General features: G+C 36.0%; 1 protein-coding gene across 1 annotated transcript in view; it reads right to left on the bottom strand.

The window, feature by feature from the left end:
* Positions 1–24862, bottom strand: part of BPTF (bromodomain PHD finger transcription factor) — a 95441-nt gene that overhangs the window by 65400 nt on the left and 5179 nt on the right. The window contains 6 exon segments of the mRNA XM_014458775.2: positions 50–405; positions 1587–1774; positions 6345–6533; positions 16231–16419; positions 16935–17138; positions 18171–18394. Coding sequence (XP_014314261.1) covers positions 50–405; positions 1587–1774; positions 6345–6533; positions 16231–16419; positions 16935–17138; positions 18171–18394 — 1350 coding nt within the window.

Raw genomic sequence — 24862 nt, 5'->3', positions numbered from 1 at the left:
TTTGTAGTCACTATATTCACAGCAATAAATGAACCTTAGTTTCCTTTACCTGTGTGAAGCCCAATTGGGATGAAGAAAAGATGAAGGGATATTGTTTTCCAGTTGGGTGATGGTCAGTCTCAGAGTAGATATTGTAAGAACTTTGGATCCATGGACAGAACCATTCCATTTGAACTCTCCTGCTGGAGTCAGACAGAATTTGTGTGCAAGATGTCTTCTCTTATCATGGTCTTCTCTGTGCTGGTGCTTATTCAATGCAAATGAATTGGTGGAGTATTGATTGTGGTAGACACGATATTTCCCTTCTTGACCCAACTTAAAGTAATTGTTGATATTTCCTTTCATGACCACTTCCTTTTTGGTGCTCAAACGTGAAATTTCTCCTTGAGAGTTAACTACCAGTACCTGACAAAGAAAATAAAAAGACTCCATTGTTTATATCAAATTTGCAAATTGTCTTTCAATAATTTGTAATTTAATCATTCCAAATACATCTTATGACTGAACTTCTGAAGTTTAAAAGTAAACTAACCTCTATTAAATGCCTATTATATGTCAGACATAATTATTTTCATGCATCTCAAATATACACACAAAACTACATGTGTAAATCATTCACCAAATCATTATTTCAAGCCTACAATATATAGGTTAAGGAAAAAGGAGGGCATTACATGTACTATTCCCCAAAAAATATATTCCTAAAAATAGCTTTTCTTCTGCTCCTTTAATCAATTTCGGCTTTAGTAGAAGAGCCTGAGGATAATCTAAAATAATGTTTTCAAAGAGTTGATGCCAGTCCTTTTGTGAATTATGAAATCAATAGTGGGCCTTATTCAGCTTTTTAAAAAAATGAAATATAATACAACAGAAGAGAAAATAACAGCGTGCTTCCCACATAGTACTGCAAAATACTATTTCAGGACACTTTTGAGTGTACTGGGGACTATGAAAAATGTCTTACTAAGGGTCAGAGTAGAAAAAAAGTTTAAAAGTCAGTGTTTTAAATCAATTCCTATGTTACAAACAATGCATATTCTTGCATATCTACCCTGCAAATGATTCTCAACTGGGAGATACCTCTGTAGTCATTACTCTGTCACCATGGCTAGGTGAGGGGCAGAAATACTGAGTACTGGCTTCAATCTTTTCATTCACAATGAGAGCTGGGATGCTGTGCTGTTCTATGCACTGTACTCTGCAATCAAGGAGTAAGTCCTATCTTTTTGCTGCAGGTTCACCTAAAATGATTCTAGCTGGAGCTGAGCATTAAATCATCTACAAACAGCCTACTCATTACCCTATGTGGAAAAAAGCACTGATTTCTTTAGAATTACATATAATAAAATAATCATAAACAAAGTATACCACACATTTACAGCATTTCTTTGCATGGACTGAAATCCAGGGGCACAACTATACTTCTAAATGTAATACTGTAATTCTTGTTAGCCAAGACACTCTTGGAATGGAGAAAATAGAAGTCAAAAGAGGTTCTATAAACTTACTTTCACTATTTCTAAGGTACAGTAAATAAAATTATTTTTACATTCCAAAAATGTTTGTTTTAAGCAGGAAGAACACACCTCTTTGCCCTCCTTAAATAACTTATTTGCTTCATGAGCTGCAGCTGCCACCTGTTGGCTCTTCAGCTGACTAAGCTTGCTGTCTGGATTCCGTAATCTCGTGATAATTCGAGTTGAACCGGATGCTCCTCGTCCACCTCCAGGAGACTCACTTATTTCCCCATTAGACTTTTCTGATTTGAAATCACCTGTTAACAAATGAAAAGCCAGAAGTAATTGCTAACAGTAAGTAAATTATATATACTGCTACTTTATCTAAAACATACCTGGTGCACATCTAAGATCCAAAAAGTAAACAGAAAAAGTCCTTGAAGAGCCAAAGCAAATGTATTAATTCTTACAGGTTTTATTTAAAAGAAAGTTATGTCAGAACTTAACTGTGAGTCATTTATTATTTTACAGAAAATTCAAACATGTCAGGTGATCTGTTTCAAAGCTCATCTACTAGAAAACAGTAAGGGCTGCTACAATTTTATAAGTAACAAATATAACAACTCAAAATGCACAGTAATAAGATGTTGCTTTATATAATAAATGTGGATTTCTATATAAAAAGTAAAGGATACAATTAATTTTAGAAAGATTTCCAATGAAATTCTGCTTAAATACCTAATGGTTGAAAGCTTATAAATATAAAATGCCAAGTGAATTTTCTCCTAAAAAATCCAGATAATTATCTGTATATGCAAATAATTATACATGTGAACATTAAGTAAATTAGTTTTTCTTAATATAAAAAAGGCCTCTCACATTTTCATTGTGACTTAATTTTTAAGACAGGAATAATTTCTGCTTTCCCATGAATCTCACTTAGGCTGAAAATTTCTATACTGTCTGAAACGATTGTATCAGTATCCAATTTCTATTGGCCAGATAGTTGAACAAGATCTCATTTTTTTTTTTAATTTAAAGCTTTATAAAATTAAGACAGCATGGCATTGGCAAATGGAAAACCGAACAGAAAACTTACTATACTGTATAATATAAAGATGACATTCTAAATAGAGAAAAAAAAATTGGATTGGGAAAAGTGGCTTATCTATTTTGAAAAATACTAAAGTTAAAACAATTCAGTAAACATTTATTAATCTTATGTATTCAACACCCCTTCTTTCCTTTGGGGATATGCTTTTCCCCCACCCACTACAATCATGAATCTGCCAGGACTGCAAATAAGTATCTTGCCCTATGTATGGAGTGAGCAAACTCATCCAGCTCAGCCAGAGAGAGCATATCACTGGTTGGCCACAGTGATCGCCTCAGAATTGGTTATGTGGTCCAAGTCATTCAGCAAATTATTCCAATTTTGAAAATCTAAAGAATGAGAAATAGTATTGCTTTAGAAAAGTTGGAGATGGAGAAAGGGCATTAATGAGCATAAAGGTTATAAATTAAAGGTTGGCCACTTTTACCTCATGACATGGATAAAACATCCAATAAAAAGTAAGAGATAATAAGCCCATCATGAGGGTGGGGAAGTGTTGAACATGAGGGGAAGAACAGTGATAACCTCACTGAGTTATTACTGGTCCAATAATGCCCCTGGTGCTGTCATTACTTCTGTACTTCCCAATAAAATTCTCTTTTTGTTTTAAGCAAGTCTGGTGAATTTCTGTCACCAGATATATAATCAATATAATCAATAAATTCTAAACAATCCAGCAGAGTATTTTAAGATTTTGATCCCAAAATATGGCACTGACTAAATCAAGATGTGATAGGGGTACTGGACATTTTGCCATCCCAGGCTGGAAAACTAGAAACTTCCAATGTATGGCAGCAAAGCAGCTGGTCAGACCACCAACAGTGTCCCTTGGGCCCCAAACCAGAAGCCCACCCATGCTGAAGGTTTATGCCAAGATGTTGAACCACGATGGCTATGTCTTGGGATCATCTATAAAGTCCTACAATAAAGACTTTTTAGACATTGTCTGGTCTAGGCTGGACTTCCGAAAAAAGCAGAAAGGGAATGGCACAGAGCTTTTAAAAAGAAGCCCTTCAAGCAAAATTTACTGCAAATAAGGGAAAGGAGGCAGAAAATTCATCCCTAGGGGTAAGACTTGAAAGGAAACCAGGCTTCGAATGGAGGTCCTTATCTTACACCCCTTGCCCAAAGGCCACACTATAAAGGCGGTGAATCACTTAGATGCAGCCTGGAGGCAGAGTACAGAGCTGCTTCCTCCCAGCCTCTGGAGCTCAGTGTTTAATGATGTGAGGAGGCAGGAGCTTAGACAGACTATTCGCCTGAGGGCAAGTAGAAGAAGTTTACCTTCAGGAACCACATTTATGGCCATTAGGTACTAGCTGGGTACCCAAGCAATCTATAAGGGAGTACCACTGCCAGAGAAAATGCCAAACCTGCCAAGCTAAATTGTATGATTAGTCAAACCTATAGCAATTCTCAGCAACCCATCCCTGACAACAGCCAGCCAGAACTAGGCTGCTAAAACAGAAAAGCCTCTAGAAGGGCGATATTCCCATAGGCTCCTCACTTCTCATCCACAGCCACCCTCCCAGAAAACCAATGGCAGCAAGATTTATAAGAATGGCTGGTGGATTGAGATCAAGATAAGCCACATCTAGATCTAATTAATTAATTAATTAATTAATTAATAAAAGTCTAAGCGACTGGCCAGCCTTCTGACTGGTAGCTATGATGCGCACTGACCACCAGGGGGCAGACACTCAACGCAGGAGCTGCCGAGCTGCGGTGACTTGGCAGCTATGGTTCTTGGGTGACACAGAGAAGAAGGAACCTGATTCCGGGGTGTGTCACCCAAGAACCGCCCTCTCGCAATCCGGGACCCCTCGGGGATGTCGGAGAGCAGGTTTTGGACCGATCCCCACAGGGCAGGCCGAGGGACCTCACCAGTGCACAAATCCGTGCACCAGGCCTCTAGTAAAAAATAATAGACAAACACAGAAGAAGATACCCAAGACACAATTGTAATTACCAAATATAATTTTGGAAAATAATTTTTTGAAAAAGTTTCAGTTGTGGGTAAGATCTTGGCATTACGTTAGGCAGAAGCATTTTTTAATTTGAATACACAAGTTTGTGCTAAGCTACCAAAGGGTAGAATTGTGGTTATTTACTGTTTCTATCTTTATAGCATCTCTCTTTCTTGGAGACTACTCCCACTTGAATCATATACTTTTGCGGGAGCCATCAATCATAATACCTTGCCTGCCCTGGCCACAGGGGTGGGAACAATATGTCCAAGTTAGGCCACTCAAATTCCTTCCTCAAGGGCTTTGGATTTGGAGTAGGAGTAGTGGCCTTGCCTTTGGGTCACAGGCCTTGGGAAGATATGAATACAAACTGCTGATGCCACTTGGGAAAAGCCTGTCTGTATTAGGAGAGAATGAAGTTAACATACAAACATACGCAGATGCAAAAGGTGAGAGTGAAAGAGGAAGACAGAAAGAATTTTGATACCTGAGGGTCCAGTTATCCCTGATGATGGCCTGGACTTCCCCATTATACAAGCAATTAAATTCCCTTTTCACTTAAACTAATTTAAGCTGATTTGGTCACTTGCAATTTAAAAAGTCCTAATTAAAACAGGTCCCCACCTCATACAATACATAAAATTATACTCCAGAAGGATAAAAAACAGTTATAGAAGTATTATGCAAAATAACTATAAAATATACATATATATATTCTTGGAATAGGGATGGTCTTCCTTAGTAAGAAATAAAATCCAGAGAAACCCTACAGAAAAAGACTGATAAATTTAACTAGATAAAAATGTAAAAATTGCTGTACAACGTAACAGAGTTAAAAACAAGCAATGACTATATATGTATACATGTAAAATCAAAGATTAATAGCCATAATACTTTATAAAGCATTCTTAAAACTCATTAAGGAAAAATAGTAAAAAATGAGCAAATGACGTGAAAAAAGCAATTCACAAAGTTGAGCAAACACACAAAAAGTAATTCAACCACATTAGTAAGCTGGGATCTGCAAATCTTAAAATGAAATACTTTACCATCGGCAAAACTCTAAGAGACTGATGATGCTGAATTCAGGTCAGTGTATGAAGAAATACATATGTATGTAAATTATCAGCATAAATCACTTTTCATGTACAATGAAGCAGTAGCCATCACTACTTTAACATGTACCTAACCATTAGACCCAGCTACTCCACTCACTGTTTCTATTCTGCCAAACATACTTGATAAGTACACAAAGATGTATGTTGAGAATGTTAAAAGGCACCACTATTTGTAATAATAAAAAAACCTGTTAACAGTCTAAATGTCCATTATTAAATAAACAGTAAATGAATTGTGGGTCATCCATACTGTGAAGTACCATGCAGCAGTTAAAAAGAATGAATTCCATTTATAACACAAAAATATCCATTACATGTATTACTGAGTGAATAAAAACAAGATGCAGAACAATACATGCAAAATGATCCTGTTTAAAATTTAAAAAAAAACTTTGTATCAACATACATTAATGAAATTGCATGGAGAAAGATAAAAATGTTACACACCAAACTGTTGATGGGGGTTACCTTTGGGGAGGAGGGTGTGAAAAAGATCTACTTTCCTGTGTGCTTTTTGTATTTTTTAAAACAAAAACAATGGGTGCAAGTGTTACTTGTGTTAAAAAAAAAAAATGGAAAAAAAATGAAAAGAAAATCTAAATCTTCCCACCCCCATCAAACTTTCATTTTAAAAATTAAAAATGGAAAAAAAAAAAGGCTTGCTGTAATGTATGACATGTATTCTTACCTATCTCTTCTTGCATAGAGACAGGTGTGGGAGACTCTCTTTCTCCATTGTCAGGATCATCAGCTGCCTTAGCAGAATCACTCTGGGAAGAACTTAATTCACTGCTGCTGTTACTGTTTTCCAGATTAGGCTGGATGGAGGTAGTGGTAGCACTAGTGTTACTGCTGTCACATGTCTTGTTAGGTTCTTCTAGAAAAATAGAATACCTGATTTTTACATTGGAAATCACATCAAAATTAACTTATTGTCAGAAAAGACATTTTATTGTTTTAGGACTACATTACAAAGCTAGATTTTAAAAAGAAAAGCTACTCATGTATGAATAATGCAATACATGAAAAGAAATTTATAAGCAACACCCTCTGAGTTATTTTTTAAGTTTCCCAGTTTAATAACTCAGACTTTTATCATCTTAGCCTACAGTACAAAGCAGACAATTTTTTAGATACCCCAGAACTAAAGAATAATGCAACTATCTCACAAAACTTAGTGTAGCAGATACTGCAGAAGTGATTTTGTTGAGATAATCCCCAAAATCTGAACTTTATATTCTTACTTTTCAAAAAGTATTCAAGCTTTAGCCAGTTTGGGTCAGTGGATAGCGCCAGCCTGCAGACCAAAGGGTCCCGGGTTCTATTCCGGTCAAGGGCATGTACCTTGGTTGCAGGCTCCTTCCTGACCCAGGGCTTGTGGGGGAGGCAACCAATTGGTGTGTTTCTCTCTGTCTTTCCCTCTCTTCTACTCTCCCTAAAAAGCAACAGAAAAATATACTCAGGTGAGGATTAACAACAACAAAAAAAAGTATTCAAACAGTATTAGAAACAGATTTAAACAGGATTCTTTACCTCTAAAGTTCTCTGCCTGAATTCTATATGCCTCCAAATTAAGTAGAGGTAATACCTAAGTGACTGTTAATTTTAAGAAAAATTTAATAAATTTAAAGCCTCCCTATGCATTTCACTGTCACTAGTAAGATGCTCTTTAAATCAATCACCTAAATTAAAATGTGATTGACAGACCCTAGCCAGTTTGGCTCAGTGGATAGAGGTCAGCCCCACGGACTGAAGGGTCCCAGATTTGATTCCCGATCAAGGGCACATATCTCAGTTGCAGGCTCAATTCCGGCCCTGGTTTTACACTGATGTTTCTCTGTCTCTCCCCCTCTCTTTCATCATTCTCTCTAAAATTAATGGAAAAATATTCTCGGGTGAGGATTAACAATAACAACAAAAAAGTTAAGGGCAATAAATATAAGGCAAAAGAAAAAGTGATTGGCAGTAAATTACAAAGGCTATCTCTAACATAATGAGCTTCTAAATTTTTTTTTAGGAAAAAACTCAACAACTTGATAGAAAAATTGGAAATTATATGAACAGTCACAAAAGAGATGAAAATTACCTTTATACATATGGAACTATGCTCACAATTCAAACTAAAAGAAATGCAAAATAACTAAATGAAGAAACTACTTCTCAGCTATCAGATTTGCAAAAATCCAAGTCTCTCAATACACTCAGATAGAGAGGCAGTGGGTTAACAGCACTCCCAACATTGCTGTGGGAATGCAAAATGGTCCCCAATGTATAAAAGGAATCTGATAATATCTAGAAAAATTATACATACATTTTTCTCTTTAGCAATCCCATGTCCAGAAACCTATCCCAAAATACCCTGGCAAAAATACTAAATTACTTATTTATAGAGCTATTCATTGTAGCATTATTTATAATGGCAAAAAAAAGGAAGCAAACAAAATGCCCATCAATAGGGTTGAATAAAAGATGACATACACAATGAAATATCATGCACCATAACAAGGATTGCAGAAATCACTATATCCATATAACCATACTTATAGTATGCTAACTTCTGTGCAACAAGGGGAAATATGAATTTATGAACATATTTTGCTTTTATTTACAAAAACAAACAAACAGCCCTAGCTGGTTTGGCTCAGTGGGTAGAGCATCGGCCTGAGGACTGAAGGGTCCCAGGTTCTATTCCAGTCAAGGGCACATGCCTGGGTTGCAGGCTCGATCCCCAGTAGGGTCCGTGCAAGAGGTAGCTGATCAATGACTCTCTCATCACCGATGTTTCTTCTCTCTCTTTCTCTCTCTCTCTCCCCTTATCTCTCTGAAATCAATAAAAATATTTTTAAAAAATGTTTTTAAAAAAATGGGAATAACCAGAATGGCAGTGTAAGTGAAGGAAAGAATCTGGATAGTAGAGAGAAAATGGATGAAAGTAAAAGTTCTCTGCACATACAGTTACATAGTTTGACTTTGGAATCGTGCCAATGTTTTACTTTTAAAAAAAATTAAAATTAAAACAATCTAAACCAAATAAACCCTAACTGTATATCAAGTTATTGGCATCCACAATTATTTCAAGTGACTTTGGGACACAATATTTTGACTGTACATCCTCATTGGAAATATGGTATAAGGATAAGTAAAGAACTGCAAAAGAAGTCTGCCATTCAGTAGTCTTACTATTACCAATTATATCAGTATTATGAAATTACTAGGATCTATAAAATCATTTCTTTTCATTACTTTTTTTTTTTTTTAATTTAAGACTGGAATCGAACCTGGGACCCTTCAGTCCGCAGGCCGACGCTCTATCCACTGAGCCAAACCACTCAGGGCATCTTTTCATTACTATTTTAATGTACATCAAGATATTAATAATATGTCATCATTAATGGACATCTGCACCAAGATAAAGCAAATATATAATTAAGTCACTGCTGTAAGGCACTAAGGCAGTGGTTCTCAACCTTCCTAAAGCCACAACCCTTTAATACAGTTCCTCATGTTGTGGTGACCCCCAACCATAAAATTATTTTCGTTGCTACTTCATAACTGTAATTTTGCTACTGTTATGAATCGTAATGTAAATAACTGATATGCAGGATGTATTTTCATTGTTACAAATTGAACATAATTAAAGCATAGTGATTAATCACAAAAACAATATGTAATTATATATGTGTTTTCCGATGGTCTTAGGCGATCCCTGTGAAAGGGTCATTCGACCCCCAAAGGGTTCGCGACCCACAGGTTGAGAACCAATGCACTAAGGCTTTCAGTATAAGAGAAAAGAGATACAAGTACAAAAACAAAGAAACTAAGTATGCAATCCTCAATCTGAATTTGAAATGTCAATATGAACTGATGGTCTTTTTTTTAAAAAGTATTTTCTAACTCTACCCACCAAAAAACCTAGAGGCAGTGACAGCCCAAGAGTAATAAGTACCCCACGGCCCAGATTATGGTCTCTAAATATCATTCCCCACCAAAAGACACCAGAGCTTCTTGGAGAAATGACTAATTCCAAGTCTGGGGTAGGAAATGTGTTCTGAGGTAGAAAATGTGTATGATAAGCCTCAAACATCTTATACGGCCAAAAAGCAAGAAAGCTATCTAAGACTACTGGGTCATCGCAAAAGAACCCAAAGCCAGCGTGAAGGGGAGTGAAGGGGGGCTGCTGGTTCACATACGTAAAGTGAATTATGACGACAACTGAAACAAATTGAATATATAATGACCAGGAGTTCAAATGGATACTTAAAATGAGAAAGCCATGCCCCTCCCCCAAAAGTCCTAACACATGAATCCCCACTGAAGGGTAACTAGATACCAGCTCCTGGCTCTGAAAATATTCTGGCCAAAAATAGTTGAAAATGAATTTAATCAAGCCTTCAGAAACAAATTAAACAACACCAAGAGGACGGAAACAGACAAAACCTGGATGTGGGACATTCCATAGAACACACTAGGATTCTTCACCAAGTCAACAACATGTGAAAGAAAAAAGTCAGGGAAGGGGGGGAGTGCTTTACATTAAGAGTCTCAGGAGATATAAAACCAAGTATCATGTCACATAGGGAACTTATATGAAGTTATTTCAAACACAAATGTAAAACAAAACAAAAACATTTTTAAGTAAGGAAATTTAAACTGAATACTAAGGAAATGTCAATTTTATTAAAATGATAATGGTAATGTAATTATGTAAGACAATGTCCATATTCTTTAGAAATGTACGTAGGGTTGGTATAATATGTTTGAAATTTGCTTTAAAATACTGCAACCCAAATTCACATCAACAGGAAAGAGAATAAACAAACGGTATAGTTATACAGAGGACTAGTATAATGCAGTTAATATGAAAGAATTCCAGCAACATACAACATTATACTAGTAATATAATATAAAGTGAAAAAATTAAGTTCCAAAACTTAACACAATACACTCAATAAGATATACTTAACACAATACACTTGCTATAAAGTTTAAAACAACAAAAACAGAAATATATAGTTTTTAGCAAATCATATAGATCAATTAAATGAGGCAAGAGTATGTGGCTTATATATCACTTTGACATCAGGTATCAACAGTTCTAACTCTATCGGGTTTCCCTTGTAAGAAGGAAAGAAGATAGTGAACACTTCAGGTAGTGGAGAGGGAGGCAGAGGATGGAACTGGGGAGATGTTTAGTTAGATGCAGGTTAGTTTCAAAGCAGGACTTTGCTTTTTTGTTTGGGGTGATAGGTTCCTGTCTCATTATTAAAGATAAGTTAAAACCTGAATAAATCAAGAAGAACCATGCAATGATTAGTGATAAAGGTAATTAACTAAGGATAATGATTTACCTAATACTGTAATCCTGGGATCAAAAGGGAAAAATTTTTTTACTATGAGCCAAAAAACAACAACAGAGTTGTTTTTTTAAAAAGCAAGGGTGAAGCAAGTATGACTAAATCTTAATAATTTTTAAATCTAAGTGTTAGATAAGTTGGGGGCATCCATTGAACTTTTGTGTATGTTTAAAATTTTTCATAATGAAAAAATTTTATATTAAAGACAGAAAGGGCAAACTTAAAATTTGAGAGCTACAAACCAGTAATACAATAAACTAACTCACGTTGGAAAAATACATAGAGCTGGAAGAAAAGAAGTAAACCACATCAGTTTCCTCACTAATCATTCCTTTTACAGCTACAGATCTAAATATGAAAAGTGTAGCATACCTACTGCATAATTGTCTAAACATAATTTTCTCAAATAATAAAGTAATATATAAGATATACCCTTATTTATGTGTTCAGGGTACATTTTCCCATAGAAATATGTAAGAAAAAGGTTCTAGATCAGCCTGCAAAAACCTCTTTTAGCACATAATATACCCAAGTATGTTTTTAACCAAGAAAATAATTCTGAGATTGGAACTTAAGAGATTCTAACTATACATGTCTTAAATACTTTCTTAGAAAGTGCTCTCTGCTACTAGGGAGATAATGGCACTTCATAAAATAATAGGCAATCGCCCTGGCCAGTGTGGCTCAGTTGGTTGGAGCAACGTCCTATACAAGGAAAGGTCGTAGGTTCAATTATGGGTCAGGGCACATACCTAGGTTGTGAGTTCAATCCCCAATCAGGGTGCATACGGGAGGCAACTAATCAATGTTTCGCTCACATCCATGCTTCTCTCACTCTCTCCCCACCTAAAATTAATGAAAATAATAATAATCTATTTATATATAAAAGCCTAAGCAACTGTTATGATGGAATGACCGGTCGCTATGATGGGCACTGGCCACCAGGGGGCAGACGCTCAACGCAGGAGCTGCCCCCAACCTGCAGGCCACGATCGCCAATGGGGCCTACCAGCCAACCTACCAGTCCCTCCCCAGGCCAGGCCCTAGGCTGGGATGGGGAATTGGGGGTGGGTAGCGGCAGATGCTGGTGGCAAGGGAAAGAGGAGGGGGGAGGCGGGGAACCTGATAGGCCCTGATCACCGGCCAGGCCTAGGGACCCCACCCGATGGCCAAATTTCATGCACCAGGCCTCTAGGAATAATAATAAAAATAAAAATAAAAATAAAAATAATAATAATAATAATAATAATAATGTAATAAGTATTTTGATCTAAAAATACCATTAACCGCCCAGGCTGGCTTGGCTCAGTGGAAAGACCATCTGCCTGTGGACTGAAGAATCCCGGGTTCAATTCCTATCAAGGACAGATGCCCAGGTTGCAGGCTCGATCTCCAGTGGGGGGCATGCAGGAGGCAGCCAATCAATGGTTCTCATCATTGATGTTTCTATCTCTCTCCCTCTCCCTTCCTCTCTCAAATCAATAAAAAAATGTATTTGAAGACCTTGATCTTCAAATTCTGAACATTCTAAGCAAAAAAACTGCAAGGGAAAAAATAACTTTTCCACATGATAGTAAAAGGGAAACTTTTTAAAAGAATAAATATATTTTATTGATTTTTTACAGAGAGGAGGGGAGAGAGATAGAGAGTCAGAAACATCGATGAGAGAGAAACATCGATCAGCTGCCTCCTGCACATCTCCTACTGGGGATGTGCCCGCAACCTAGGTACATGCCCTTGACCGGAATCGAACCCGGGACCTTTCAGTCCGAAGGCCGACGCTCTATCCACTGAGCCAAACCGGTTTCGGCAAAAGGGAAACTTTTTAAAAGAAAAAAAACGGGTAAAATAACCAGAATGTATATGATTAGAAACTAAAACAAAACACATTAAAAATAATAATAAACAAGAGTATTTAACTGCAGAACCTACAAAAGCCATTACTGATCAAATCAATGAGGTAAAATATATGGATAATACATTAGTTGAGCATTCAGTTTTAACAGCTTCTTATCCATTGAATTTATCTTACAATATAATTAAAAACTAAAGCCAAGGCCCGGCCGGCATGACTCAGTGTTTGAGTGTCCATCTATGAACCAGGAGATCATGGTTCGATTTCTGGTCAGGGCACATGTCCCAGTTGCCAGCTGGATCCCCGTTGTGGGACATGCAGGATGCAGCCAATCAATGATTCTCTCTCATCGCTGATGTCTCTCTCTCTCTCTCTCCCCCTCTCCCTTTCTCTCAGAAGTCAATTAAAAACAACAACAAAATTAAAGCCAAGTACTATATTCCAAGATGTCATTATCCCTAAAAAATTAAGAAATAGGTTAAAGCCCTAGCTGGTTTGGCTCAATGGATGGAGTGTCGGCCTGCGGACTGAAGGGTCCCAGGTTCAATTCCGGCCAAGGGCATATGCCTGGTTTGCAGGCTCGATCTCCAGTGGGGGGCGTGCAGGAGGCAGCCAATCAATGATTCTCTCTCATCACTGATGTTTCTATCTCTCTCCCTTCCTCTCTAAAATCAATAAAATATATTTAAAAAAAAGAAATTGGTTAAAATCAGTAAGCTCTTGTAGTTCAATTTTGTAGATGCTAGTTTCATTATGTTCATGGAAACATTTTTAAAGCAATTATAAATATTTATGGAAATGAAGTTTTATCTACTACTATTATTTTCCTAATCTCAGGGATTAAATCTAGAGGCATAAAATGAAACAAATGCTGTCTGCATTATATGTTTAAATACAAATTCTCAATAATAGATTTGAGTTTAAGGTGTTAGAAAGACATGTATCACTCTTGCCCCTAATAAATTTAAAACATAATCTGGTGCAAAAAGTTTCCCATCTAAACTCCAGGACAAAAGTGTAAATTTGAATATTAAGCCTTTTGTTAACTACAAAGAAGTTATACTGAATACAAAATAGAATACTTGCTACATGGGGTCGTTTGGGGCAATATAACCATGTTCATGAACCAAAGTGAAATGTCTGTAATGAAGCCCTAGCTGGTTTGGCTCAGTGGATAGAGCACTGGCCTGTGGACCAAAGGGCACATACCTTGCTTGCAGGCTCCTCCCTGGCCCAGGCCCTGGTTGGGGCACATACAAGAGGCAACCAATAGATGTATGTGCTTCTCTCACATCCATGTTTCTCTCTCTCTTTCACTCTCTCTAACACAGTGATTCTCAACCTTCCTAATGCCATGATCCTTTAATACAGTTCCTCATGTTGTGGTGATCCCCAATTTCATTGTTACAAATTGAACATAATTAAAGCATAGTGATTAATCACAAAAACAATATGTGTTTTATGTGTTTTCCGATGGTCTTAGGCGACCCCTGTGAAAGGGTTGTTCGACCCCCAAAGGGGTCCCGACCCACAGGTTGAGAACCGCTGCTCTAAAAGATCAATGGAAAAATATCCTCAGGTGAAGATTAATAACAACAACAAAAAAGGTCTGTAATGCAGATGCAGGAAAAAAGTATCTGGGGCAATGGAAAAAATAGCCTCAGGTGAGGATTAACAGAAAAAAAAAGAGAGAACAGATAACCAATTTTTGGACTGAAAAAAGTATCACTACAGATCCTGTAAACAATAAAGATGGGATGTTTTATGCCAATAAAATTTAAATGAAATGGATAGATTCCTAGAAAAATGTAACTTATTAAATGAAAACTCCTGGACCAGATGGCTTCAACAAACATTTAAAGAATAAATAACACAACCCACAAAATTCTTGCAGACAAGGGAAAATGGGAACTTGTTCAACTCATTTTATGAAGCCAGTATAATCCTGACACCAAAGCCTGGCACGGACATTATCAGAGAAGGAAAACTAAGCCTCTCTCACTCATGAAAGTAGATACAAAAATCCTAAACAAAATATTAATAAATAGGATGAAACACTAAATAAGAATGAAAATACATCACAACCACGTAGTATTTACTTTAGGAGTATGAGATTGGGTTAACACAAAAAAATTCAATGTAGCAACTTCTGATTCCAGTCAAGGTGGAACAGGGGGACTGGATTTACCCTCACCCATGAAACCACAAACAAAAAAGAGACCACTTAACAGATAATGAACAAAGGAGCCCTGGCCGGTGTGGCTCAGTTGGTTGGGTACCATTTCATGCACTCCCGTGCACTGAATAGCTGCCAGTTTGAATCCCAGTCAGGGCACATGCTCCCATGGCAGGGGTGTGCAAGCGGCAGCCAATTAACGTTTTTCTCTCTTTCCTTTTCCTCTTAAAAAAAATAATAAAAATCTAAAAAATGAAAATGAACAAAGGAACCTACCAGCACTTCACAAAAGATAACCAAATGAGCTATATGTCCTTATACATATGTACATACATATATATACACACACAAAAGTGCTCAACATCCTCAAACCAGAATAAGATATCCCTACCTTCCTACCAGAATAACTAAAATAAAAGGGGGGGGGGGGGGGAATTATGTGAAATTTTTATAAAAAATCTTTCAGAATTTCCATAAACATTAATTATAATCCTTGATTTTTAGTGGAATTAACAGTGTTTACTTTCTTGTTTATCTAAATTTCCTAATTTGTATTTAAAAAACACACATACTAGTATAGCTCCTATAATAAAAATTTTTTCACTTTTAAAAAGTGCAAAAAGAAAGGCATAACAACATTCTTGGTGTAATATAACTTATATTCAGTATAATTTAAATTATAAAAAGTTTAAAATAAACTATTTATTAACTTACATTTTTATGTCAAATATATCTTGCAAAAAATGTTTTATGACAATGTTTTTCTACTATGATTTTATAGTTTGAAATGTTAAAAAAAAACTATATGAGCACATGCAAACATGAAATTAATCAGTTAGCACATACAGAACTGAAATGGTCAAATATTCAACACTGAGACATTAGTACGTAAGTACTTAAAACCAAAATATCTGCCACTATGGTCTGGTGATAAAACATACAAATAAGCCTACTAGACAAAAACATCTAAATGAACTTTAAAAAGCATGAAGATTATGATGAGTTTCAAGCCTAACTGCAAGAACATTTGTCAAACTCCAAATGTTAGATGACAATTTAGCAATCAGGGATGGCACTTATGTAATGTAAGCAAGCAGCATGAATGAACATAGAAAGTTTTAGGTGACATTCAGCTTTAAAGGGAAGGATTCCCCCCATTACAGAGGCATTGATACACTGCCCTCTGTACCTGGCACATCCTGGGGGAGCTCAGATGCCACCTTCTTCTCTGCCATGTTGCTGCTATCATGGGTTTCTGAGAGACACCCCACGGGACTCTTCCCTTCAGAGGGACTAGTCTCTTCTGAAGAAGCATTTGTTGTGTTGTCGCCAAGATTTGCTGACTCAGAGTTACCTTTATCCCCAACTTCTGTTGGCTCTATAGTAAAATGCACAACAAAACTTTAAAGATATCCTTTAAAATTGCTTTAGACATATGGCCGCATTCAATCAACTTTTATTTGATGGCCATTTTGAAGCAATCAGATTCTGGGCTATTTTTGCAGTAGATAATCCAAAAAGTATTTAATACTTAACATGCTAAGAATGTTTAAGTAATTAATATGAAAATGAACAGATTTTATCACATACAAAAGTGCATATTCTGGTATTAAAATAATGATTTTTCACCAACAAATCTCAAAGAGACATGGTACCTTATTAGGAAGTAGAAATAGAGATATGAGCATAACATTATAGCAAATAAACCAATATATAAAACTCAGTACAATGATTATATATGTTACAAGAGGGAAGGGTATCCTAATCTCTTTAGAAACACAAAATTAAATAGTTGCTTATATAAAAGTAATTTGTTTTCATTTTGCAAGTAAAACTGGAGATTTCATAAATAACACTGATCAAATATATTTTTTAACAAGTAATTTTTTTTACCCTCAGATTTTCCTTGCTCAGGATCATCATCTGGTGTCTTGCTGTCATTGTCTTTCTCAAGAGACTGGTCTTCGAACTCCTCTCTACTTTTCTCAGTATCTTTGGAGTTATTCTCAGTCTCACTGTTGTCCTTTTCTACTTCTTCTGGGTTTTTAACAATATCAATCTCTCCCTTTTTTGCTCTTATGGATTCTAAAATTTCTTCTAGAATAAAAACAAAAAACTTTGTTTCCATATATACCAAATATAAAAGTACTACAAATGTCACTTAAGAGTTTCAATTCAAGTTATTAAAGTTAAATCTTTTAAAAGCATTACAACTATGAAATAAGAATCAAGAGCATCAATAAAATTTTGATGTTTAAAGAACTCAACCAATTTGGTTATCTTCACTTTTAGAAAATACATGTTAATATAGGTTCTAGTTTTTTTATTTTTTTTATTTTAAGAAATTGAAACTTGATTACAGATTACCGTCATATTCTCTGTCATATGAGAAAAATTGTTAGCTGACATAGACACATGGTTTGGGCAACATGGTACAGTGATCAAAAACCTAGAGGTCCCATGACCTAGTGCAGATCTGACTTGAATTAGCTGTGTGACCCTGGGCAAGCTACTTAACCTTCAGTCCTCCACTATAAAATGAGAAAACAGAGGCCCATTTAGAAACCACATTTCTCCCTGAAGTCCCATAACTATTCTGGAAAAAATAAAAAATCATTAAACCCCTAAGGGCTCTAATCCTCTTTTTACCTGGGCAGTAGTTGAATAATTTGGGGAATATTAGTAATGACCAGGGCAAGATACAAAACTTCAAAAAATGCATAGCATCTATAATTTATGTCGGGATGAACAAGGTTCTCCTGGGAAAATGAAATATAGAGAATTCAGGTAAAATATACACATTTCGCCCTGCCCGCATGGCTCAGTGGTTGAGCATCGACCTATGAACCAGAAGGTCACGGTTCAATTCCTCATCAGGGCACATGCCTGGGTTGCAGGCTCGATCCCCAGTGTGGGACACATAGGAGGCAGCCAATCAATGATTCTCTCTCACCACTGATGTTTCTCTCTCTCTCTCCCTTCCTCTCTGAAATCAGCAAAAATATATTTTAAAAAATATATAAATACACATTTGAAATTTTTAATACATTTTCAAATTTTGTAGTGATTTCATTCCAAGAATTTATCTTAGATTTAACAAAAAGTAAAATGAGAAAATTTCTCTCTCACCATTAGCTGCCGCCAGAAAGGATTTATTACTACCCCTAGCCTTATTGGTCAAGTCTTCAGTTATGTCCATGTGCCGGTGAATTTCTTCACGCATTTCTTCCAGAATTTTGCAGAGTTCTGCTTCCCAGTAATCTTTGTCTAGACAGTCAATTAATTCTGCAAGCTGGACCTTTGTACTGTAGTACCAAATTTTCTTTTCATTTTCATTTTCTGTATCTTCTTCTCTGTTTAAAAAAAGGTATAAAAACACTTCCTATGTTAGACATACTGGCACTTATCTGACAACTTCACCTATTCAATGAAAATTAAAATATGTACCCTAGCTTTTTTGTCTCAATGAATAGAATATTGGCCTGCGGATTGAAGGGGCCCAGGTTCGATTCCGGTCAAGGGTACATGTCTGGGTTGCGGGCTCAATCCCCAGTGGGGGGTGTGCAGGAGGCAACCAATCGGTGATTCTCTCTCATCATTGATGTTTCCAACTCTCACTCCCTCTCCCTTCCTCTCTGAAATCAATAAAAATATAATTTAAAAAAAATTAAAATATGTGACATAAAGTTTGTGTACTAAAGCTCAATAGATTTGCTCACAAGAGATCCCTTGAAGTCTCATTCAAACTCAAGTTTTTCTTATTTTATTTCAGCAAACTCTATTTTTATTTCCAGCCCACAGCAGCTTAGGACAAAAGAATTTATGAGTAGTAGAGGGGAGAGGTATTAGTACAACAGCACAGTAGGATATATCTCAAAGCATGACAGAGAAACAGGATCTCAAAAGTCAGAACCTGTGAATACTTGGTGGAGGACAGTCTTGACTCTTGGTTATACTTCAATCGACTTTAAGATTAACAATATAACAATATGATGAGCAGAATTTTAACCAGAAATATTTAAACTCTGCACATGGCAGGCACAAAGCAGATCCACTTTACAATATAATTTAGAAGCATTTCCATCAAAATGATGAAATGGTCTGCTAAATTTTGGTCTTTGAAGGAATCATCCCAATAGAGCAATAATGTCTCATCACTCTTAAGATAAAACTCAAACTAGAGAGAAGAGGAGCAGCTAGCTACCTTTCCTGTTTAAATCTCTCAAGGTCCCATTCACTTATAACAGAGATAGAAACTTCAACAGGGATAGTCACTAACTAAAAACAGGCAAATTAATGTTAGGACCAGACTTAGAAAAACATGTATGATGGTATTTCTTCTCTCATTCAAAAGAAATTCAGGAGTGCATGTGAGGTACTTGATGAGAAGGAGTCCAACTTTGCTATGTACTCAAAGGCAAATTCGTGAAGTTGAAAGAACTGGGCTTTGAGAGATCTGGCTTTAAATGCGCTCAGTCACTTAGGAAATATGTGAACATGGATAAGAACAACCTCTCTGAGCCTCTGAGGCATTTTTTTTACTATACAGTACCTGTTCCAAGGCTACTGTAACAATCGAAAATATGATAATAAGGCTTCCATCATAGTGCCTGGACACATTATTAGTGATCAATAAACATAAAACATTATTACTATTAAGGTAGTAAATAAAAAAATTTAGCAGAATTTCAGGACTGAATCATTAAGGCATTCTGAAGAAAGGAAGGATATAGTAAATCATAGATAAATAGAAGGCTACCAAAATTATAAAAACAAAAATTAATTTTAAATGAGAAATTTTAAAAAGATTAATAAACGGTTCCTTTACGTATCTAGCTTTAATTTTTCAAATCAGCATCTGCTGGCATATGAGGTTAGTATATTTATGTTGGAAACTTTTTACAATTCCTGAAGATCATTTTTTAAATCTGCTCTAAATTTCACTCTATAATGGGAATTTCTACTAACTATTTATGACTGAGCAATGACAATAGTCTTATTCTAATTTACAATGTTAAAGATGTCAGAGTTCTCTAATCAAAAATATTAATAAACAGCTTTCAAACAGCAATACCAAATCAAAAATCCAATTAAGTGATAATATCAAATCAGAAAGTACTTAGTGAGCTTTGAGCATAAGTTATATCACTGCCTGATTCTTTATTTTCTAAAATATCAATCTTAAGGATTTGCCCTGTGATAAAGATGGTAAATTCTTTCCATAATTTTTGCTTTTCTCTGTTTATTCAGAAATATCAACACATTTCAGTGGAACCAAAAAAAATTTTACACAAAAATGTTTTGGGGCCCAGTTGGTGAGGCTCAGTGGTTGAGCGTTGACCTTTATACCCGAGGTCTCCTGTCAGGGTACATGCCTGTGTTGCAGGCTCAATCGCCAGCAGGGGAGCATGCAGGAGGTAGCCAATCAACTTTGATGTCTCTCTCTCATCGATGTTTCTATCTCTCTCCCTCTTCCTAAAAAAATCAATAAAAACATATAAGTATGTTTTTGGGGTAGAAAATATAATTTGCTAGCATAAGATATCAATATTGAAATGAAATAGTATGGAGCCCTGACCAGATAGCACAGTTGGTTAGAACATCATCCCCGATATGCCAAGGTTCCAGGTTCCATTCCTAGTCAGGGCACATATAAGAATCAACCAATAAATGCATAAATAAGTGTAACAACAAGTCAATGTTTCTCTCTCTCCCCCTTCCTCTCTCTAAACATCAAACAATAAATTTTAAAAACTTTTAAATGAAATGTTATGAAAATAAGTTTAATTAAATGGAGATTCCGTCCACTTTTTTTCAAGCAACTCAGAGACTATTGAAAGGGTCCCTAACTGCTGACTGGCTTAGTCCATGCTGGCATCTGCAGAATTTCCATTTGAACAAAGAACACTTACTTGTAATTTTAATCTTCATCTTAGCATCGAACTCACTACTTCATATGGTAGTCTGTTTTAAACTGGAATTGCTCTTTTAGAAAGGTTCTCTTTATAATGAGTTGATGCAAACCTAATGTATCCAATTAGTCCTGGTTCTGCCTGCTAGAAATTAAGTGAAATAAACCTAATACGTCCTCCACACACAGTCTTTCAAATCTTTTACAACATCTATAATTTTACCTTTTTTTTTTCCTTTTCAGGCCAAATATGCTTCAATATTTAAATCATTCCTCAACTACCATGTTTTCCAGTCTTCATTACCCTAATATTCTTCCCCTAAATGTACAGTTTGTCAATATCCCTCTAAAAATGTGGCACACAAGAACTATTTTTTTTATTCTGCTCATCAAAGGTGACACTTAACATTGACAATATTTTCCTTTTTTAAAAAATATATTTTTATTGATTTCAGAGAGGAAGGGAGAGGGAGAGAGAGAGAGAGAGAAACATCAATGATGAGAGAGAATCACTGATTGGCTGCCTCTTGCACAGCCCCTACTGAGGATTGAACCCGCTACCTGGGCATGTGCCCTCAACAAGAAAACTTGTTTTAATACTTATGTACAGCATGTAAATGTGACTAGGTACATAAATATTAAAACAAGTTTTCTTTGAAAGCAATAGCAGTTATTAATTCTGTTTTGCTGCTTTATGCTTTCCAAGAATTTGTCCCTCTACATGTAGCTTCAAGAAGAAAAAAATATGTCAGTGTTTAGTATCATCTTTGATGAGCAGAATAAAAACAATAGTTCTTGTGTGCCACATTAAGTGACAACAGCAGCTTTTCTATATAAATATACATTGTTTTGTATGTATATTTGATTTTGGGGTTAAAATGTGGTTTTTACAGTTCTGTCCCTACAATGTTCTTTGTATAAGCCCAACTGACCTGGCTTCCCTACAGACACAATCAGCACAAAGAGCTCACTGGATGGCAGGAAAGGATGGCTGGGATGAAAACCTTTGCCCAAAAATTATATTTATAAGCAAACATACATATGTCTACATTATAAAGTTTATTTGGTTTTTTTTTTTACTCTGGCAAGATAAGAGGTTAATGACTAACATTAAGTTTTAGTTTCCTTTCTAAACAAACCCACAGAAACTAAGAAATTCACGTCCACTTGAAACCTTAGAATGTGACCTTATTTGGAAATAGGGTCTTGGAAGACATAATTAGCTAAGGATCTCTGGACTTAATGTAAGCCCTAAATCGAATGCCTGGTGTCCTTATAAGCAAAGCTGTGTAGGTTAAAAAGTATAGTTTAGTTTATTTGGCAAATTAAAAAATACAGTTTTTAAATGCTGTGTTCAAGGTAATTTTCATAATGGAGAATGACAGGAAAGGGTCATTTCCCTAATTTTGCAATTACTATTTTACTGAAAGTCCCAATTTCAGAGCAAATGATTGACAGGATGAAAGCAATAATTAAGAAAACTGGCTCTCCCAATCTCTACATTGTTTACCCAACATCTTGGTTCCTCAGGTAGACTAAAACGAACCTTTCTTTTATTTTATGCTTCACTAACCTATACCAATAAAAAACGTATTTTTAAATGAATGTTAAACAATTAAAAGCAATAATGGAAAAACTATTTTTACAAACTACTAGCAATATAATTAAAACTTGTTCACTGCCCCAGACTTTGTTTTAGACATGCCCCCCCCCACCCCCCCACCCCCCGCCATTAGACACGATTCATCATCATTTTCAACTTCTGGGCTTCCAGGGAGTGGATACACCAAATCTCCACATACTGTGATCTGAGCAGTATACTAGTACATATACGGCTTTAAAACTTTCACCAGGAGTACACATACAATCTACCACAAGAGGGCACTTAAACTGAAATTGTTTTAATTTAACTTTAAAAAGATGTAAAATCTTTCAGATTGGCCCAAGTTATTGACAAGTAAGTTAATTATCACTAACAATGACATTTAAAGTTTCGTATTTGACTTTACAAAGAAAACAGTCAAAATATCAAAGCATGAAAAAAGATACCTTATTTGTCCGAAATCTTCATTTAAGTTTTGTGTATTTTATTATGCATTTAAAAAAGCAATGAGTAATTATGATTTAACCTTTCAAAGCAAATGCATTTAAATAAACAGTTTCATTGCCAAACATATAACTTATGTTTTAATCTAACTTTAAGAATTTCAATTTAGAAAAATACATTTCATTAATAATTAGCACAAATCCATGCATAGGTGCTTCAAAGATAACGTCTTAAGTCCTCTGACTCATGTAATTTCAATAGTTTGCACTTATTTACCTACATTCAAAAAAGTTCTCGCCCTAACCGGTTTGGCTCAGTGGATTGAGCGTTGGCCTGCGGAATGAAGGGTCCCAGGTTTGATTCCGGTCAAGGGCATGTACCTTGGTTTCGGGCACATCCCCAGTAGGGGGGTGTGCAGGAGGCAGCTGATCGATGTTTCTCTCTCATCGATGTTTCTAAATCTTTATCCCTCTCCCTTCCTCTCTGTAAAAAATCAATAAAATATATATATTAAAAAAGTTCTTTCCTGCTTGCCTGAGTGTTGGCTTTATATACTGATACAGATTTATCAGGAAACAAAATATTTTTGAAATGTCACTTAAGTTATTTTATATTTTCTAAAAATGCCTTTGTCTCAAAATTTTAAAGATCTCAGAAATACCCAGCCCATGTATTAGCAAAAACTATTATACTATCTCCTCCCCGCCCCTGGCCACCCCCAGTTATAAGCATTGATTTTAATAGCTAAATCAATGTGAGTTGCAGACTTCTCAAGACGATGGCTTGGAAACTATGCTACAGTATAAAATTTGTTATTGAAAATATTTTTATAAACAGTTTCTGAAAAATAATTCCAGCTCTGGCAAGGTAACTCAGTTAGAAAAGCATCGCTCTGCTACACCAAGGTTTCAGGTTCAATCCCCAGTCAGGGCACATACTAGCAACAACAAACCAATCTTTCTCTTTCTCTCTCTCCCTAAAATCAATTTTTAAAAATATTCCAGCTCCTACTTTTTAACAGTCAAGTCCTAGAGCAAGTTATTTAACTTTTCTGAGCTTTAGTCCCTTCATCTACAAAATGCAGACAAGCCTGGCTGGTGTGGTACAGTGGTTTGAGCATCAACCCATGAACCAAGAGATCATCGGTTAGATTCCCAGTCAGGGCACATGCTCAGGTTGTGGGCTCATCCCCAGTAGGGGGCATGCAGGAAGCAGCCAATTGATGTTTCTATCTTCCTCTCCCTTCCTCTCTCTAAAAAAATAATAAAAACATACTTATTTTTAAAATGCAGACAAAAATAGTACCTACATTATTGGGTTCTTATGAGAATTAATGAAAAAATGTACATAAAATGCTTATAACACTGTCAGGCACACAATAAATGCTACTAGCTACACCTTTGTCTAAACCAGTGGTTCTCAACCTTCCTAATGCTGCGACCCTATAATACAGTTCCTCATGTTGTGGTGACCCCCAACCATAAAATTGTTTTCGTTGCTACTTTCATACTGTAATTTTGCTACTGTTATGAATCGTAAAGTAAATATTTGATATGCAGGATGTATTTAGGCGACCTCTGTGAAAGGGTCTTTCAACCCCCAAAAGGGTCACGACCCACAGGTTGAGAACCGCTGGTCTAAACCCTAAAACCAAGGCCTAGACCAGCCGTGGGCAAACTATGGCCCGCGGGCTGGATCCGGCCCGTTTAAAATGAATAAAACTAAAAAAAAAAAGACCGTACCCTTTTATGTAATGATGTTTACTTTGAATTTATATTAGTTCACACAAACACTCCATCCATGCTTTTGTTCCGGCCCTCCAGTCCAGTTTAAGAACCCATTGTGGCCCTCGAGTCAAAAAGT

This window comes from Myotis lucifugus, unplaced genomic scaffold, assembly GCF_000147115.1.
Source record: "Myotis lucifugus unplaced genomic scaffold, Myoluc2.0 scaffold_100, whole genome shotgun sequence".
Classification (NCBI taxonomy): Eukaryota; Metazoa; Chordata; class Mammalia; order Chiroptera; family Vespertilionidae; genus Myotis; species Myotis lucifugus.
The sequence above is the reverse complement of the archived record's forward strand: the minus strand, read 5'-3'. Positions and strand labels throughout refer to the sequence as shown.